The 20473-nt window shown below is 42.9% G+C and overlaps 1 protein-coding gene and 1 long non-coding RNA gene across 3 annotated transcripts in view; one reads left to right on the plus strand and one right to left on the minus strand.

Moving 5' to 3' along the window:
* Positions 1-20473, plus strand: part of LOC119455477 (immunoglobulin-binding protein 1b) — a 74089-nt gene that overhangs the window by 349 nt on the left and 53267 nt on the right. For both annotated transcript variants that reach the window (XM_049668814.1, XM_037716885.2), the window contains exons 2-5: positions 8-120; positions 6451-6535; positions 15482-15630; positions 18967-19075. In XM_049668814.1, coding sequence (XP_049524771.1) covers positions 8-120; positions 6451-6535; positions 15482-15630; positions 18967-19075 — 456 coding nt within the window. The remainder of the gene's footprint in view (positions 1-7; positions 121-6450; positions 6536-15481; positions 15631-18966; positions 19076-20473) is intronic.
* Positions 762-1958, minus strand: LOC125946232 (uncharacterized). The gene is made up of 2 exons (XR_007467481.1): positions 1666-1958; positions 762-915 (listed from the first exon to the last, which is right to left on the minus strand). It is a non-coding gene; the product is annotated as an uncharacterized LOC125946232 (long non-coding RNA).

Genomic DNA, 20473 nt, shown 5'->3' on the forward strand with positions numbered 1-20473 from the left:
TGTACAGGATAAAGTCCGGGAGGCGGCGACGCAGTTTGAGAATGCGACGCATCTCGTCAATGAAGCCGGGCTTTTCAGCGAGAACGAAGAAATTGACGAAGTAGCCACGCACCACTTAAAGTACGGCAACTCCTTTTCTAAGGCTGATTCACGCATGTCGTTGCACGTATTCAAATCTCACGAATTTGAGTCTTCTGCTTCGTGCTGTGGCTTAATGGTCACGCTACTGTGACTGACTGTTACCAACAACTAACGGCAGTAACCGGTGTATCTGTTATAACAACGTTAAAGGAAAATTAAGCTCTTACCGCGCTTTATTTTCGCATAAATCTTAGAACAAGGGGGCATATCTTGGTTCGTCCGGGCTCTCAATTACGGACTGTTACCCAGACAACACAATGACATCCTCAGGACGTCCTCAGTACGTACAATTGAGCACGTTTGGACGTCCTCAGGGCGTCCCCACATGAGCCTCAAAACATCCCTATCAAGTCCACATGTCCGGCCTCGGGACGTCCTCGGGAAGCATTCGAGGATCTTTTCAGTACGCGTTCAGGACATTTTGAAGACCTAGGCATTTGCTGCGCCCAGTAAATATTCTTTTATTTTGTTCACAAAGTTCACTGTTTTTCGTCCACTAACTGAGAAATTCAGGCTTACAACTGCAACATGCACTTACTGCTTGACAGAGCATACTTTTGCCCCGTTGCACGTACAGGGCTCAGTATATGGCCACACGAAATGAAAACGTGGATCCATAGCGATGCACACAAACCTATTTTATTAAGTTCGCTTAATAACTGCACATGTCAGACTGACAAGAAATGTTGAAAGTAGCGTGATAAAGCCAGGAGACTTCACCACTTGAAATGTCTTTGTCCAAAAACAGAGAACAGCGAGAGCCCATAAGAGACACTGAAAGAAATAATAAGCAGCACATTGTCAAAAAACAACTTCGGTTCAGACACAGAGAAATAACAAACAAAACAGTTTATGCCACATACTTACTTGGAAGCACTGCAACGCAAAATTATTGTACGAAGCACCAAAGCAACCTCTGCTGATTGAATGTTGCTCTTTATGCCATAATCAGTCCACTCGGAAAATCGTTTTTTCCATAACAAGTAATACTTTTCACTTTCTTAGCCGTGACAAGATATAGAAAAAAATAAAGTACAACTACATCTAGCTTTGAGGCCGAGATAGCATTTGCCGCCGGCCAGCGCTAGAATCTCAGACTGCTTGGGTGTTTGCAACAATGCCCTTGTCGGTAAAAGCAGCGTGGAAAGGCAGTTGTGGTAACGGAGAGATTGAGTGTGACGTTACAGCGCCGTTGAACCATGGAGAAGCGATCGCCAGAAACGCTGAAATCATCACTTTGAAACTGTCCACTATGGCGACCAGGCACAAATGTCACAAACTTATTGCGATAGCTTTGGTGATATTATTTTGTTCAACAGGCAAAGACACCGCGATTTCCAGCACCCGTTCCATCTGACACAAAAAGCTCTGCGGCAAAGTTGCGCGAAGCCGTCTGATTCACAATGTAATTAATGAAGGTCCTGTCCAAGCTGTTCGCTAAGTGAAAACATGTGCTAATGCGTCTATCTTCCCCGCACAAATCTACGTTCCACTTTCTGCCACCCCGAAAAACACGAGACCTACCCGCTGTCCGCTGCCATGTTTTTCTTCAATGCTGCGCTTGGCTTGGACTGGCTTGGCTTGACTTTTCAAAGCAAAAGTGCCAATGGGGTCCCAAGGGAAGTAAATGGGGTGGCTTGGTCGCTGACATCGTGGGATAACTCGCTGGTTGACTCTCCCACAACTGTTATCGCTCGCGGGTACTCAAAACAATACAAGTCGCAAAAAAAAAAATGGTTCAATCAAAAACAGTCGTAAGACATGAAGACCAGTTGATCAGAGTTTAACTCCACTTAAAAAAGAAAAAAAATATCAAAATCGACCTCGATGGCGTAATAACGACCTCATATGAAGTATAGCCCCTAATTTTTCCGTCATCAACTGAAATAATCGTAAAAATTTCAATTGCATGGTCTCTTCTAACATAAAACTAAATATCCTCAAAAGGTTCTGCAGTGGATGTTCTTTGGACAATAAGACATCCTTAAAAAGTCCTGCAGAAGATGTTTTCAGGATGAACCAGTGAATGTCGTCCTGAGGACGTACCGAGGACGTCGTAGAAACTGCGAGGACGTTTTTACCACTTGAAGACGTCGTGTGTTGTCTGGGTAATTGAACCATGCAGCGCCCGCCTCTTCAATGTTTTTTTTCTTTCTTTCTGCCAGAAAAGCGGGCAGCAAATGTGTCGAGTGCGTTATTGAACGGTGCAGACGGAAAAGTGCGACCTTGTTGCGAAGTTTGAGCAAAGCACAGCATCAGTAGGCGCAAAACTAAATTAGGAAAATCAATAACGTTGGTCACTGTATCCTTGTATTACTACTGCTAAAGAGATTACCTGCTGCCAGTGCTACTTTTCAACACTTCATTCACTTTGCTAGTTCATACCTGCCAACTCTCCTGAATTTCTCGCAAAGTTTATGAATTTGGGTTCGTTTTACGATTTTATGAATGTTGCATCAAGTTTTACGGAAAAAATACCTTTTGCAAAGCAGTTTCGCTTGTCAGTACCCTAACCTTCACTTGGAAGCCTTCTGACATTGAAAAGATGCAAGCAGGGTATTCACTTCGAGAAGGCTTATACGGACAAGTTTCTGAAGCAGAGAAATCAGCAACATCAGAGTCGCTGAAAAAATTGCTGTGTTGCTCTTCCATATTTAGAGTGCAAAGTTGGTTGTCGCTTGTGTACTGTGTAGAAGGTAAATAATCTTTAACAAAAGGCGTATGTGTCTCAGAAAAGGCTTGTGCTCAAGGCAAGATTTTAATTAAATGCGTGCTGTAGAGGGGTTGGTTATATAGTTAAGCATCCACATTGTGGATGCTTAACCATTTCGCCATTGTGAGAATTAAGGGCGAAGTTCACTCGCTCAAAGGGATGCTAAATTTGCCCATCTGGCAACATTTCTGAAGGGGCTTTATTCAAGCCTCCTCCCATGGTAAGAATGTTTTGTTGGAATTGTAAAAGCACGATTTACAAGTGGTGTGCAAATAGCAGTTGAGACTGAATCGAATATGAATCGAATAATGCTAGAAGCAAATCGAATTGAATCTAACATTGAATATTTTTTATTAGTTTTCGAATAATGTACAATGTTCCCACGACTAATATCAAACAATCTTACCAGCCTGGTATTCATGGTGGTAGAAAATTAGTCAATATCCTGCTCATTACAAAGTATGCTCTATTAAGAGCACAAAGGCAGCATTAGGAAAAACTAAGCAGATTGCTCGCCAACTCAAGGCTCTTCGGAGCACATGCGGTCATGTATTGTCATGTAACGTTCATAAAGGTAACCTTGGAGTACCTAATATCTTTGTATACCGTTGCAAACAGGGTGTGCCTTTTGTCTGCAGTGACTGCTGCGTAAAAAGAAACACTTTACCCTAGCTTAATTTTCATGCCAGATGGCGCGACTATCGTATAATGTATTTCCCAATGAAACGTATTCTCATTTAATCCGATGACAGGACACTGTTGCTGCACGTATAAAAGGTACGAAACAATACCCACCTGAGAATGTCGTGGTAAACAAAATATATTGCCCCAGATCGTGTTTAGCCTGAAAAGTGTGGCTGACTGAGTGACGTGTGCTCTGGTCCGTTATGGCCACTGTAGATGGGACGCAAAATATGACGCATTTGCTTCAATTTCAGGTTTGATTGTGTACAGTCGATGATGTAAGGTACAAAAAAACTTTAGTATTCTCCAATAAGACTATTCCATTTGAGGACCGAATCGAATGGGACAATATTCGATTCATTATTAGAAAGTTTCAAATATTCACACACCTCTACAATGTACTGGTATAACTCAGCTGTACTCATCTCTTTTCTGTCCTTTGAAGGACAGTTTGGGAAAAAGGGAACAGTTTCTGTGGTAGAGAATAGTAAGAAATGTTTGGAGTGATTGGTGGCACAAAGGAAGGGAAGACACGCAAGGAATGAAACATCTTTTCTTGTCCTAATATAGCTTAGTGTTTAGAGCATTGTATGGCTTGTTATCATGAATCTTAAAAAGTTTACACTGCAGTTAACATCCAAATCGCTTTTTGGATTGATCAAGCAGTCTACCCAGACTTCGTGCTCATTTATTCTATTTGGGCTGCGAGTCTTCGGTCCAGTGAAGGATTGTTGAGAAGGAAACGGATGCATGTCGGCATTGAGAGGACACAAAAGACAAATATTAGGCCTAGCCAGAATGCTACACTACTGTTCTCAGCTGTCCAAAGTTTCGCTGTTACTAAGAACAGAGCTGTCATAGTTTAGATAAAATAAATGTAAGATAATGTTGGCATTGCCACTGTAAAAATACAGTACTGATGCCCGTGACTAATGTTGCATCTATAATCGATAAATTATAGCGAACTGCTTAGTGAATTAGTTACCGAATTAATTAAATTTCTTTGTGTGAAAGGAAAAAAAAAGCCGTTTGGCCCATTTGAACGAGACGCTAGGCCTAGCTCGTTGACCGCCGCAGTGACGGCCGACAGCGCTTGCGACCTGGCCTGCTGCTCATCATTGTGTGCTTATTTTTGACAACACGATTAACGTGGGCTTAAATGAATCGGTTTTGTCGGTGTCGGTGCGAATAACAAACTAAACGTAGTACTTGCAAGCCAGCCGAGCCGCCTCGCTGAGACGGCCGGTGCTTCGGTTTCCGTCTGCGAAACGAAATGCCGTCGGGTCGTTGCTCCGGATGGCGCCAGTGGTTTAGTACTGGGCGCTGCTTTACGAAACACGCGCAAATTCGAGATAGCTTTTCTATTAAGAACTAATTTATGTTAAAAACAAGCTGTAGCCGATTTCTACGTCGCCGTGAGCGGCGATAGAAGCGATCGTCTCGGTGATGGGACCGGCAAGGTACCGGCCCTACGGCGACGTCGCCTGTGTAGGACCGCGCAATGTGAGCTAGCTGTTGTACGCGGCCGTCCGATCGCTCCGACTCTGTACTAACACTGTACATTTTGTTTCGCGCTCGAAATTTAACTGACACGTTTAGGCGCGTTTATGACTTCCACACTGCAATAAACGCAGTTGTGACCCTGCTGCCTGCGTATGTGAACGTGTGACAGGATATTTACACTGCTGGTGGCGGAATTCTTTGAGATGAAAACAAATTCGAATGTGACGTGTTTTGTGGGGCATCTGCTCGCTCGACCTACATTCAAGGCTAATCCTAATCTAGCTGTCCCACAGTGCGGCAAGCAATTATAATGGCACGCTAACAACGATCCTAAGATCTTATATGATCCTAAGATCGTAACGATCCTAAGATCGGCTAATGCACGCCAATGTTGGCATTGCCACTGTAAAATACAGTACTGATGCCCGTGACTATGTTGCATCTATAATCGATAAATTATAGCGAACTGCTTAGTGAATTAGTTACCGAATTAATTAAATTTCTTTGTGTGAAAGGAAAAAAAAAGCCGTTTGGCCCATTTTATTGCATTTTCCTATAGAAATCGCTGATGAAATCACTCTCTTCACAACAGAGAACATGCAATTTGCGAGCACATACCATCTTCGCTGTGAGCATTTTATGCATGACTGCCAACATCTGATAATTTCGGGTGCGAAGGCGTGATTTTATACAACTTAGAAAACTAAAGGCATAGACTGCTGCTTGAAGCATTGGCCCTCTGCAGTAGTCTAGTGGCTGTGGCATTGTGCTGCGGAGCTCGAGGTTGCAGGTTCAGTCTTGGCTGCACGGTGGAGTGCAAAAATGCTTGTGTACTTAGATTGAAATGCACGTTAAAGAACCATAGGAAGTCAAAATTAATCTGTAGTCACCCACTACAGCTTGCCTCATAAAGATTATGGTTCTGGCACGTAAAACCCAAGAATTTTTTTTTATTGCTTGAAACAATATTTTTAGGCATTGGTTGTGTGCTTCTATATTCTTTAACAGTCAGTTATGTGCCACGCCCATGATTTCTTATGTGCATCTGTTTCGTTGCGACAGGTTTCATTTAACTCGTTCTGTTCAGTAAGTGCACAGGAAAACTTGGCAGGCATGCTGGCTGTTGGCTGGTGTCCTGCGGACTTGGACAATGCTTCTATGCTCCTCAGTCTAGCGTGTGTGCGATTTCATTCCTGCTCACTGATGAGCCACTTGCATGGATATATTAGAATAGCAGCAAACTTCTCGCGACTTTTTACTGCCTGCCAACATGCCGGCCAATGGCAAATTTTTTTCATGATCACAGTGCCTCGCCAGTTAGGCCTAACCAACATTCCTTCGTCAAGTGTCAGTAGTTTGTATTGTGCCATGCTCTCGATCCCATAGGGGCGTCTTTTTCTTGGCGACAGGTTTCTCCTGTTACCAGCACTTCTTGGTTCTCTAACACAGAAGAAAGTTGCAGTGGACCGGAGTGAAATCCTCCGATTATCAGAGGTACGTTTCAATAAAAGGGCAGTACCTTTGTTATTTTGTGTTTCCTGTGGGTACAATGCCTACTCTGTCAGTCACCTTCCTCGAACAATTCTATATTTTAGATTTTTTTAGCATAGCTGTTATGGTCTCTCTACCATAGTCGATTCAGTGTCCATCGGTGACCTTCACCGAAGTACCAGACTGCTCTGCGAGGAGTTTGTTAAAAAAATAAAGACAGGAGTTAAAAAATAATGCGCAGTGCCCTGTGAGGATTTAAACTCTGGTCCCGCAGGCTGGCGGTCGGAAGTTTTACTATTCAGCCACTCCATCGATGCTACAGCTAAGAATACCACAGCTAGAGAGGGCTGTTGCCCCCAGCTATTACGATTTTCTGATGCCCCACTCTGTAACTTAGTTATAAACCGCCTCAAGATGAAAGAATTTTAATGAGACCAGTGGTTAAAAAAGCAATATAGGAAAGTGAAGCAACTGAGGCCATGTCTTTTCGCTTCATCACCACCTCCATAAGTGGAGATGACTCGGACTAGAGTTCCCGTTCAGTGAGTTCTTAGCGTTTTTTTTTTTTTTTTTTGTTTTTTACTGTGCTGTTTTGCAACACAAGACCCAGGCAGCGTGTATCTGCGAATGTTTACTCCAGCTGATACCTCACGCAGCAGTGCAAGACAGCGCGCTTAATTTTGTGCCTCTGCTGATGCTACAAAAGAGGTGCAATATTACGTGTTCATTGCATGCTAGCATTCTGATTTCATTTTATACACTGGGCCGATCGGGCATATTAAAAAGTTGTGGTTTACATTAGCAGTTGTTACTCATGATGATAAATTAAGACAGGCTTGAAGGATTGGACATTTAAACAATGGCAGCAGGCAGGTGATACCATTCACGGTGGTTCCAGTTACAAAGGAAGCAAAGCACAGAAAGGTCCTGAAGCGTGGCAACTGCAACCTTTAATTGGTTATCTGTACGTGTGGACGCGTGAGCAGGTCTGTAAATGGGGTATGTTTAAACTGTTGTTGGCGTAACTATAGGTCGGCAGAATAAGTGGGTACTTATTTACCAACGTTATTGTCCATACTCATGTGCACTCACTCACGCTTTTTACTCATGCTCACTCTTTCACGTTCATTGTTGCTTCTATTGACACTAACCGGAGACTAACGCGCACTCGTACTGAGATGAGATGGCTGCTCGTGCGGGCCCTTCAACTGTTGATTGTAGCGGCGGTTCTTCTGATTCTAATTACGAGCTAAGCTCCGACTTGGAAGATGACATCTTGTCATCTTGGGAAGAGGCAACTTCAACTTCATTGTATTCTGACCCTGACACGTCAAATTCTGACCATTCCGGGGAATGTTAACAAATCATCTTGCCTAATCTTCCAAAACATCATCATCATAACGAGACATGGGAAGCCTCTGAAAAACTAATTAGTGGAATATGCAAAGACGTGATGAAACTTGATATTTCAGTTGAACGGGCTCATCGCGTAGGCGTTTTCAGATAAGGTAAAAACGAGTTGATAGCAGCATGCTTTTCACGGTGGAAGGCTAGAGAAAACGTCTTTAAAAACGCTTACAGGCTAAAGGGCACTTCATACAGCATCTCTGAAGATTTCAGCCGAGCCATACAAGAAAAAAGACGTCAGCTTTGGAATTATGCGAAAGAAAAAAGAGAAAACAAAGAAAATTGTGTTCGCTTCAGTTACGATAAATTGATCATCAATGCGCAAATGTTTGGGATAGCAATATGTGGACACCAGTTCCACTTCAGGCGCATGTGCGACTGGATAGAGACAAATGATGCATTCAGAATTTCGTTCCCCCAGAATGGACAGCGAGCCTGAATGGCTCTGTCCTGCTTGTAAATTTTTGCAGCATAAAGAACAAAGTCGATAGCTTCATGTCTTTAGTAGCCGCTGTTAATCCTCAGATCGTGATGGCCACCAAATCATGGTTAGACAAAACTATACCTAATGTAGAAATCTTTCCGCCAGGTTTTTGTTTCAAAGATAGGCATGGACATGGCGGGGGAGTATTTATGTTAATATCAAATGCATGGTCAACAACACAAATTTTATTTGAAAACAATTCTGAGTCTGTCTGGTGCTTTGTGAAATTCCCCAAAGGAAACAGTGCGGTGTACGGGACATTCTACCGCCCACCCCGCAGCAGCGGACTCGTTTGTACTGCTGTGTGGTATGCTATCTCTCATGCCTAATAGCATATTTCTAGGGGGTGATTTTAATTTGCCAGACTTCAACCGGATAGCTGAATGTGTGGCTGGTAACAGGTCCCGTATTTACACAGAGTTTGAAGAACTGCTCGGAACCCACAGCTGTGGCTCAGTCAGCTAAGGCGTTGCGCTGCTGAGCACGAGATCACGGGATCAAATCTTGGCCGTGGCAGCCGCATTTCGATGGAGGCGAAATGTAAAAATGCCCGTGTGCTTGCGTTGTAGTGCACATTAAAGAACCTCAGGTGGTCGAAATTCATCCGGAGCCCTCCACTATAGCGTTCCTCATAATCAGAACTGTTTTGGCACGTAAAATCCCAGAAATAAGAACTGCTCGGATGGGTTGCAGCAGTACGTACTGGAACCTACACGAGAAAATGCAGTTTTAGACTTAGTACTTTGCAATGAACCGAACTTAGTATCAAATGTTAATGTTTGCCCAGGTATTAGTGACCGCAGGGCAGAACTTAACATAGGGCGAGGATCGATGGCGCAAATTCCACAAAAAAAAGTCTATAGCTACGAAAGAAGAGACTATGCTGCTGTTAGAACTGAACTTGAAAATTTCTTTCCTGCTTTCCAGTATCTGTCAAACGCACGTTGTCCGTTAACTTTGTGGTCAGCATTTCTTGACAAAATACTTCAAATAGTAGAAATTCATGTTCCATGTAGGTACCTGCTGCAACGAAAGAAACAGAAACCTTGGTTTAACATAGAGATACTAAACTTATAAGGAAAGCGAGATGAACGTATAAAAAGTTTTCAGCCAACACCAGTCTCACGAATTATAAACTTACAAGGAGATAAATACAGTGTAGACTGCTTATAACAGTAAGTCGCCGAAGTTGCGAATATCCGCACTATAAGCGGTACCGCACTATAACCAAAGCAACAATTTTCAAGGCCAGCACATATGCAAAACGTGCACCGAGCCGCCACGCGTATGCGACAGTCGAGGAATGCGGCTAGAATGTTTGCATTCAATTTACACTCGAATCTCGTTAATTCGAACCAAATCACGTGGCGGCGCCTCCGACCGGCATTGCTCCAGCACCGCCATAGAGTAAAAGCTTAGGAGAGACCCCTCAATGTTGCGCGCGAACAAAACAAAAAGAAGAAAAAAAACTGCGGCGGAAATTTCACCCTCTCTCCAATGGCAAGGTCGCCGATTCTGCATTGCGCTGGAAGATGCGTGTATGTGCCGACGTCTCAGCCATGCTACCGTAGCCACGTGTAGAAAATGGCAGTGAACCCTTCTTTCTCCTTTATGCTTCCTGTACTTTCTAGTCACGTGTTGACCTTGCACGCTGCCGCTACGGCGCAGAAGGAAGCAGCGGCGCTGTCCCAGGCCGGCCAACGAAACTGCCCACGCCGGCAAACGCCCGCTTCCCGATAACGGCAGAAAACGAAACTTCGGGGAGCTGGCGCCTGCACGGCGGCGGGCGCACACGGTGACAGTCGAAAGTGAGAGAGGGCAAGGGGAGCCACCGAAGCGGCGGAGTTGCCGAGGCAAAATCCGCTTCCTTGCCGCCCTCTTCCCTCACATTCCATGGTCTCCGCGTGCGCCCTTCGCCGTGCTGTGCCGGCGCCGCCCGCTCCCTGAAGTTTCATTTACTGCCGTTATCGTGAAGCGAGCGTTGGCCGGCGTTGGCAGTTTCGTAGCCCTCGCTCGCTATGCGTGCCGTGATATTTCACGACTCGCACTCAAGATTCTGGTTTCAGCCTCACTGGCTGTTCGTTCGCACCACGTGCCCGTCTCCTCCACTTCGTCTGTTTTTTCTTCCTCACCCCTTGAGGCGCCCGTTTGAGGGGAGCGTTCGCCATCTCCTCTGACTTCTGTACTCCCAGGCAGCCGCACTGTAACCGGTATTTCATTTCCCGCAACTGCACTATAAGCGATACGTGTATACATGGAGTGCAATGGGAAAATTAACAGGAGTCTGAAAACACCGCACTATATCCGGTCCTGCACTATAAGCGGTTACGTTATAAGTGGTCTATACTGTAGTCTATTGAAAGCAACAATCAAATCTTCAAAAGATACATTCTTTGTTAAATTGAACAAAGACCTAAGAGAAAACCCAAAATCGTTTTGGAAATAGGTAAAACAGAACACAAAAGAAGCTATATCCATACCTTTTGTAACTATTGACGGCAAAACTGTGACGTCACACTTCCAGAGGGCTGAATGCTTTAACCAGTATTTCCAATCCATGTTTTTGCAAGGATTTGCTGTGTCTTTTGGATAATGCCAATCAGGGATATATGATGCCAGACATTGAATTTGATGTTAGTGCCGTTGATTCTATTGCTATTGGACCTGATGGAATATCTCCAGTGGTCCTTAAAGAGTGTCATAGCATCATTGCTTCATATTACGCTATTATCTATAAACTTTCCCTTGAAACATGCCTCATCCCCCAGGATTAGAAAATGCAAGCGTGATACCCGTTTAAATCGGGCGATAGAAAACTCAGTGAAAACTAAAGGCCGATTACACTAACGTCGATATGTTGCAAAATATTTGAACACATTTTATATAGTAACATATCTGCATTCCTTGACTCAAACGCTTTCTTTACACATTCCCAGAACGGATTCCGAAAAGGTTATTCCTGCAACACAATAGAATTTCAACATTCCGTATCCAAAGCCATTAACAACAATAGTCAGGTAGACGTGGTTTTTATTGATTTTCAAAAAGCTTTTGATACTGTGTCCCATAAGCTCTTAGATGTAAAGCTTGCTGGATTAAATGTAAATGAAAACGTTGAAAATTGGATACAAAACTGCCTAAATGGAAGAACCCAGTCTGTCATCCTAAACAACACCACATCTTCACCATTAACTGTGTCTTCAGGCGTTCCTCAGGGAAGTGTACTGGGACACTTGTTATTTTTAATGTACATAAATGACATTGTCGAAATAATTACATCGCCCATAAAACTATTTGCCAACTAGTGTGTGATTTACAGAGAAATTAATACTGAAAGTGACATAGATACTTTGCAAGCAGATATACATAAGGTAGCAAACTGGTGTAAAAAATGGAACATGAATTTAAATATTAAAAAGTGCAGTAGCGTAAGTTTTTCCAGAAAATTATCCAAATTACAGCACCGATATTACATTAATGGCACGCTTATCGACACGCAATCGGAATGCAAGTATCTAGGAGTCTATTTCACCTAATCACTCACTTAGCATAAACTGATTGACACTCTCATAGCAAAAGCTAGTAGGATGGTACACTTTATTCGAAGAAATTTCAAACAAGCAATGTGCGAATTTGAAGAAACTGTATGCTTCTTACATGTCAGGGCAATACTTGATTATGCCTGTGTAATATGGGATCTCTATCAAGATTACCTCATTAATAGACTGGGAAAACTACAGAACCAAGCAGTAACGTTTGTTTGTAATAATTAGTCTGTACTCTAGTGTTTCAGAAATGAAGGCCACTTTAGGATGCGATCTGCTACATGTGCGTAGGCAGAAGCTAAGGCTCAAACTATTGCACCGAACATATAACAGTCAGACAGGTGTTAATTGCTACACCTATCTTTTGGAACCAGATTACATATTGACTCGCTGTGATAACAAAAAAAATTAGACAATCAATTAGACAATGGAACACTTTATCAAATGATAAAGTAAATGTGTCAAATAATGACCTCTTCTATGCTGTGACAGCACTCTTGTAAAACAACTGTATGTGTTCTATATCCTGAAACCTCTCTGTTTCACTTTACTATGTCTTTCTCTAAATGCTATTGTAGAGCTTTTCTTTGAGAGTATAAATGTGCAAAAACTTTTTGTGTTACTGGGTATGTTTTGTTCCCCCGTACGTAATGCTTTCATGGTGTGATGTAAGCACTGTGTGAATAAATAAATAAATAAATCATTAACAGCCTATTTTTCATGTCCACTGCAGGGTGAATGCACCTCGCAGCAATCTCCCATTACCGTTGTTTTGCGCTAGCTGATTCCAACTAGCACCTGCAAGTTTCCTAATTTTATCACCCCACCTAATTTTCTGCCGTCCTTGACTGCACTGCCCTAACCTTGGCACCCATTCTGTAACTCTGGTCCACTGGTTATCTGCCCTACGCACTACATGGCCTGCCCAGCTCCATTTTCTTTCTCCTAATGTCAACTAGGATATCGGCTACCCCTATTTGCTCTGCGATCTTCACGGCTCTGTTCAAATGTTAGGCCTAACATTTTCTGTTCCACTGCTCTTTACGCAGTCTTTAAATTGTTCTCGAGTTTCTTTGTTTACCTCCGAGATTCTACCGCACATGCTAGCACCGGTAGAATGCAATGATTGTACGCTTTTCAACAACAGTGGTAAGCTCCCTGTCAGGATTTGGTAATGCCTGCCGTATGCACTCCAACACATTTTTATTCTGTAAATTTCCTTTTCATGATCAGGGTCCCGTTTAAGTAAATGACCTAGATAGACGTACTCCTGTACAGATTCTAGAGGCTGACCGGCGATCATGAATTCTTGTTTCTTTGCCAGGCTATTGAATATTACATTTGTCTTCTGCGTAATAATCTTCATCCCGACTCTTACACTTTCTCAATTACGGTCCTCAATCATTTGTTGCAATTCATCCCCAGTGTTGCTGAACAGGACAATGTCATCTGTAACCCAAAGGTTGTTGTGATATTCACCGTTGATCCTCACTTCTAAGCCTTCCCAGTCCAATAACTTGAATTCTACTTCTAAGCACGTCAATAGCAATAGCAGTGGAGAGATTGTCTCCTTGCCTGACTGCTTTTTTGATAGATAACTTTCTACTTTTCTTATGGAGAACCTAGGTACCATATAGACCAATGTAAGGGCTGCACCCATGTAAGGGGTGCACGCCCAACTTGGCCACCCATAATTTTGAATAAAGAAGTTGCCAATGGAGAAGCAGTCATGGCGAAAATAGGAAACGGACGCCGACCAAGGTGAAATTTTAATTTTTTTCCCCTCTAGGACGCAATCGTGTTCAGTGTCCAAATGCCGCGCGCGTGCATCGGCAAATTTTCGTTCGCTGCGTACTTCCGCGTGTTGCTACTAGATGGCAAAAGCTACGCATTGACCATTGAGGCAATCATATATCTAGGGTGTGCACAAGTCAAGGCTGCGCCGGCACCATTTTGACCAAAGGTTCAGTCCTCAGTAAGGGTCGCACGAGTTATACAGTGTGGCCCTTACACGTGTGTACGGTAGGCGAAGAATGGTTGTAGATGTTTGCCAATATATTCACGTATGCCTCCCATATTTCTTGATTACGCAATGACTCCATGACTGCTGGTATCTGTTAAATCGAATGCCTTTTCACGATCTATGAAAACTATGTGGAGAGGTTCATTGTACTCCTCAAATTTGCTGGATAGGACAATGTCATTGTCAATTGTCAATGTCATAGGACAATTGTTGCTGAATAGGACAATGTCATCTGCAAACCGAAGGTTGCCGAGATATTCACCGTTGATCCTCACTCCTAAGCCTTCCCAGTCTAAGAGCTTGAATACTTATTCTAAGCATGAAGTGAATAGCATCGGAGAGATTGTGTCTCCTTGCCTGACCCCTTTCTTGATAGGTAACTTATCAAGGTAGCTGTGGAATCCTTGTAGATGTTTGCTAAGATATTCACGTATGCCTCCTGTACTCCTTAATTACGCAATGCCTCTATGACTGCTGGTATCTCTACTGAATCAAATGCCTTTTCATAATCTGTGAAAGCCATATAGAGAGGTTTATTGTACTCCACAGATTTCTCGATTACCTGATTGATTGCATGGGCGTGATCCTTCCTGGAGCCAGCCTGTTCTCTTGGTTAACTGCAGTCAAGTGTTACCCTGATTCTATTGGAAATTATCTTGATGAATATTTTATTCAATACTGAAAGCAAGCTCATGGGCCTATAATTGTTCAATTCTTTAATGTCTCCCTTCTTATGGATTAGTGTAATGTTGGCATTGTTCCAGTTCTCTGGTACACTTGGAAGTCATGAGGCATTGCGTATAAAGGGTCGCAAGCTTTTAAAGCATCTTCTCTGTCTTTGGTTAAAGTGAGTGTTATTCCATCTTCTCCTGCCACTTTTCCGAAACGTTAATCCTTTTTTTTTATCCTACTGAAGTAGTGTTTCCCTTTCTGTTGATTTTTTTTTCTCTTCTTTCTTTCTGGGGTTTACATGCCAAAACCAGTTCTGATTATGAAGCATGCCCTAGTGGCAGGCTCCGCATTAATTTTGGCCACCTGGGGTTCTTTAATGTGCACTACAACGCAAGCACACGGCGTTTTTGCATTTCGCCTCCATCGAAATGCTGGCCGCCAAGGCCGGGATTCAATCCCGTGGCCTCGTGATGAGCAGCGCAACGCCTCAGCTACATTTTTGATGTTCTGCTCTTTATGTTCTGATATCGTCACTGAGAATGAATCAAGCGCCCACTTACGTAATGCTTCTGGGCGTTTAAGGAGAGCATAAATGAAATGAAATACGTTGTGCATCTGAGCTTGTGAGTCCCTAAATTTCCTGCTACAGCCAGTCTAAAAGGCTTGTGAATAACGATCTTCGTAACACAGTAACATCTCAAATGAAGCTTTTCACTGATAACTTAGGCAACAACCGCAGTGCTCTCCATGAAACCTTACTGCAGTGGCATGTTAATAACTCCAGGCTAATGTGTATTGTACTGCTTCTGGTTTCACAGGTTTACTTCCGCGATTTCTTAAGACGATGTCGGCAGTATGGAGTCACCAGCTACGAATTGCCTGAAACAAAGGACGACGATGTGCCTGATGAGAAGGCGGCTGCTGCTACCAAGAAGTCTGAAACAGACAGCCTTCTGGATGCCTGCAGGTTCGTTTTCTTTTGATGTGCTATCTTTTCTTAGCCTGTTCTTCAATTTTGCACTGTCATTGTTGTTGGTGTCATATTTTTAATATGCTGCCTTATAGCATATATGTAGCATATTGTAGCATATCCTAGTGATATGCTGCAAACCGCAAACTCTGAACCACTAACCAATGGGCGAAAAACTATTAGTTTACATTTTTAAGGACACATCTTGAATTTCCAGCCACAAAACAAGCCAGTGCAATAGAAGCAATATTTGCACAAACTAACTTTTTTAATTACTAATTTTTCCTGTGAAAAATTGGTGATTGGAATGCTGTACGTTAAAATTTTCATTGTTTGCAACCGTCCGCGTGATGCATATTGTTGACGGTCTTCTTTTTTGTTTTTGTGGCCTTTGTAAATTATTTTTTGTTCACTTTTTTGTTGTATGTGCTCATGTTGTAACCGTCCCTCACTTTGACTTATGTACACGATATTGTGTTAGAGTAATAAAATGAAATAAATATAGCGACAGTAAGTCTTCTTGTCATTGGCAGGCTACCTATTCATTGTAGCTTTGCCTTCTTCGTGAGGAAAAGATAAAACCACCGTCACTGGGATTTAAATTCTTGTCCTTGCATATGTGAGCTGGACATGCTAAACACTTCGCAGCTTGCGCACTTGAGCGATACTGTGAAAATGCATTGAAATAACACAAAACACTGCATGATGTTAGAGCACTGTCATGGCACTACACTTTAAATGCGACATTAAGCCTCATTTTCACTGTTAATAATGTAGTGGTGTCTGCCAGGATAGTACAAAAGGAGTTTTGAAATACTCTGCCAGTTACTAACTGAACATTTCTCCTTAGTATTTTTTTAACTCCTTAATGGGATGGTAAGAAACAAATGAAAAACAGCTTGCAAAAAGAATATGAATGATAACTTTATTTATAATCTGGCGAGTTATTCGGGGATTTGGGCGAATACCCCTGCCTAGGTGTCGGCCATGAGCCCTTGAGCTCTGGTGGCTTCCTCAGCCCGCTGGACGGCCCAGAGTTGGTCTTCGAGGGCGGAGCTGAGCAGCATAGTCTCCCAGCACTTCCGCTCGAGGCTGCGTCCCCGTCTGGAACCCCCCCTTGTTTGCACTCCCATAACATGTTCCAGGGTTGCCCTGGCCTCACAAAACTTGCATTGGTTGGACGAATAAAGCTCTGGGTAACAGAGATTCAAGATCACCGGGTTTACAAAAGGCAGAATTATTTTTTACGTGCATATGATTCTGTTCATATTGTATGTAGCATATTGTAGCATATCCAAGTGATATGCTACAAACCGCAAACTCTGAACCACTAACCAATGGGACACAAACTATTAGTTTACATTTTTAATGACACATCTTGAATTTCCAGCCACAAGACCAAGTGAAAAAAGTTTGTGTTAGAAAGGCGAAGTACGATGATTGATTAGTGCGTAGAAAAAACAGCCAATAAAATGCATTACGCCTCTTTTTTCTACAGCAGAAATATATAAGTAAAAAAGCTCTCTTATGTAAATATTGGTGCTGTGGGTACGCAGACGAATGCGGTAGCTCACATTTTTTTTTTTCAGGATTTTTTGTTCCTTCCTTTTTTTGGCTCAGACACCTAGTAGCGAGATTTAATAGTTAAAACCAATAACGTAGCATAGAAACATTGTGGTAAGCGGTTTATTTTACCACCAAACACACACAAAAGTTCACGATGCAGCAGCTGCTCATAGTTACATCGGGATATGGTTAAAACCAGTAAGTCTATAAGTGGATTTAACTGCGCTTCTTTCTGTCTAATAGGAAGACTTGAATGTTTTTCCACTCTGCTTTTTTCGTGCAACCTAGTTATAACAATTATCGGTTATAGAACAATGGATTTCCTTGGCACTTGAATATTGTTGTAAGTGGGTTTTACTGTATATGTCCCACGTGCGTCTTTTCATAATCGCGTTAGTACCTTACGTTTTAATGTAACATTTTATTGAGTTAGCGTACACAGTGCTTTATTTTCAGGGGCACTTTGCTTGCTTGTGCGTACCCAGGTTGTTTTTGTTTCCTTTTAGGATGGCATTGTAATGTACTAATTAGCTCACACGGTGAGATGACACATTTTCATCGGCACGAGTGTGTCCAAATTTACTGCTACTCATTTTTCTTTACTTCCCCTCCTTTGTGCGTGCAGTAGAGCTTTTTTTCTGAACACAAAGGTGATGCATGCCAGGCTGTCTATTGTATTCATATTGCTTTTGTGACATGTTTTATTTCTTTTCGGGAGCTCGGAACTAGTCAACCTATTAATCCAGGGGGGGTATTCTGTAAGAGTCCACCTAGTGGGCTTTCCACTTCGGCTGTCGCCATTGGCTGCCGCTTCACGAGCGCGAAGGCGCCAGCCAGTCTCCTTCGCACTCATGAAGCGGCAGCTAATGGCAACAGCCGAAGTGGAAAGTCCGCTAGGTGGACTCTTACAGAATAGCCCCCCAGCTATCTCTCTCAACCTCCCCCATTGCATTGATAAAAACAAAGTTATTGTTTTTCTTAAGTCTAATTAAACATTTCTTTATTACACTCTAACGAAGGTGGCCTTCACTGCATGCTTAGCTGCATGTTCGCAAGTTCACTCTTCAACACTCTCCTTGTGCCATCTCAGGTTGTTTAATACAAGCACATAGCAATGGACGAGCTTTAATAGTCTTGAGGGCTGCATTGAAAACGTGAAAGTGCCGGCTGAGTTGGGCTCGTCATTCGTCTTTTTCACCAGTACACACTTAACAAACTCAGCACGTCTTTCGTACAGATAGGGTTAAGGTATCTGATATTTTCATTTGTCATAGAGTTCCCTACTAATGTTGCTTGAAAAAGCTCTGGTGCTGCGATTCTTCGGCTAGCATGGGAATGATACTTGGTACATGGATTTGTCTGATCTTCTTGCTTGCGGCTTGAGACGTTCTTGCGGCTTTGTTTACTAGGCTGTATCCGCGTTATAGGCCCAAATTTCAAAGCAATCCTACTTTCCTAATTGCAGACGGCAATAAGACTCTGCATTGCATGCGTAATAACTGTGAATTGTTGCATTTCTAATGCACCATTTTGTGAAAAGTGGTCAATTTGAAGAGTCACAAAGCCGTTCAAAACTAAGTTTAGCCAAACCCACGTACCGACTATCATTCTTATGCTGGCTGAACTGCCACGATTGCTGCTCTCGTAGACACTAGCGCTGGATTCCCCCCTGGTGTTTTTTTATAGAAAACTCTATGGTCATCACTCGGGATGTTTGCATATCAAACTAGTGGTGTCCCAATGTTGTATTATTTACACTTTGTCCAGGAAGCGGAAAGAGAAGATAGCTCGCTTCACGGAACAGAAGGCAATGGAGGAGCGGCAACGACAGCTTAAGGACCTTATCAGCAGCCCCACAGTGGACGACGAGGTCTTGGTATGTGCAGCACCCAGCTACAGTAAAACCTGTTTGCACCCACAGAAATGGCGCACATGTTCAGCTGATTGCGACATGCAAACTCGTCTACTGTGGAACTTGCAGTTTAACCTCGGTATAAAGAAAAGACACAGTTGAACCTGGTTATATCACACTGACCAGCTCGATATAGGGCATAATTTGATATAAACATTCGAAAGAATTAACAACATTAAAGCTCATACCATTTGTGATACCACTTTATTCATGAAATGGACTTTCTTTTGGTTTACTGTGCCGCGAAAAAGTCCTAAATTTTCTTCTCCTTAATATCTTAATTGCCCGAAAGAGCATGCATTTTTACACGTAGTCCAAGAACTCCAAGCAGCTAAGGCCGCAACCATTCAGGTTCGCGCCAGTACGGGGCAAACGCACACATCACGTTAGAGCAGGTAGGCACAGGAACCGAGTTGTCCTCACCGTTCCCATCACTCGTGTCCTGATTCACGACATTGGTGATGAAGTCCTTCTTCGGCACTCTCGTCCGCGAACACAAACTTGTTGACTGTGGACCTTCAGGAAATGCTGACAACTCGCTCCAAAGTTCGTGGAAAACGGCAACTGCTTCGTTGTGCTCGTCAGAACCCTTTTCACTGTGTTGTAGGCAACGCAGAAACCCGCAGGGCGGAAGCAGCCTTGGCTCGTTTCCTTCTTGATGTCAGCCCAGATGCTGTGGGGACGTCAGATTTCGTTTTTCTCTGCACTCAACTCAATATTTTCCAACATCACGGTGAACGGCAGGTGCTGTCGCTTCGTGCTGTTCATCACGCAAAAACAAAGGCAATGTGTGGGAAAGCAACCCAACAAAACAATGGCGTGGATCTAGCCTCGTACATGCAGGAAAGATGAAAAGCTGATTGGCTGTGTGAGTGAGCATTGTTGATTGGCTGTGTGAGCGAAAGTCGGGCTAAACCACTTTTTCTGAGGGGCGTTGACAGCTTGTTCAGCCGTCGTCCGGGAAAGCCAACTTCTGGGACAGTTTCGCACTTTTGAAGTTCCATATATTGGTAGTGGCTGCTCTTTTTGTTGTATCTAATCGTATTTTTTGCTATATACTCTCATTATAGCTTTACCATGTTAGAAATTGATCAATAGAAGGGTTGATTCGATCTAATCGGGTTTGATATAATCGGGTTCGACTGTATATAATGATTTAACGAAATTCGCAGTGTAATGAAGTATTTTTACTTTCCCATCTTAGTTCTATTGAATTAACGAAACCTCGATATAATGGAATTCTCGATATAACAAAGTTTTTCGCTGCAAATACAACTTCGTTTTATCGAAGTTTGACTGTAAATCTAAAATATTGGTTGGCCATGTTTTATTTCATTGAATGTTTTGCTGTTCTGATGCTCT

This window comes from Dermacentor silvarum, chromosome 6, assembly GCF_013339745.2.
Source record: "Dermacentor silvarum isolate Dsil-2018 chromosome 6, BIME_Dsil_1.4, whole genome shotgun sequence".
Taxonomy (NCBI): Eukaryota; Metazoa; Arthropoda; class Arachnida; order Ixodida; family Ixodidae; genus Dermacentor; species Dermacentor silvarum.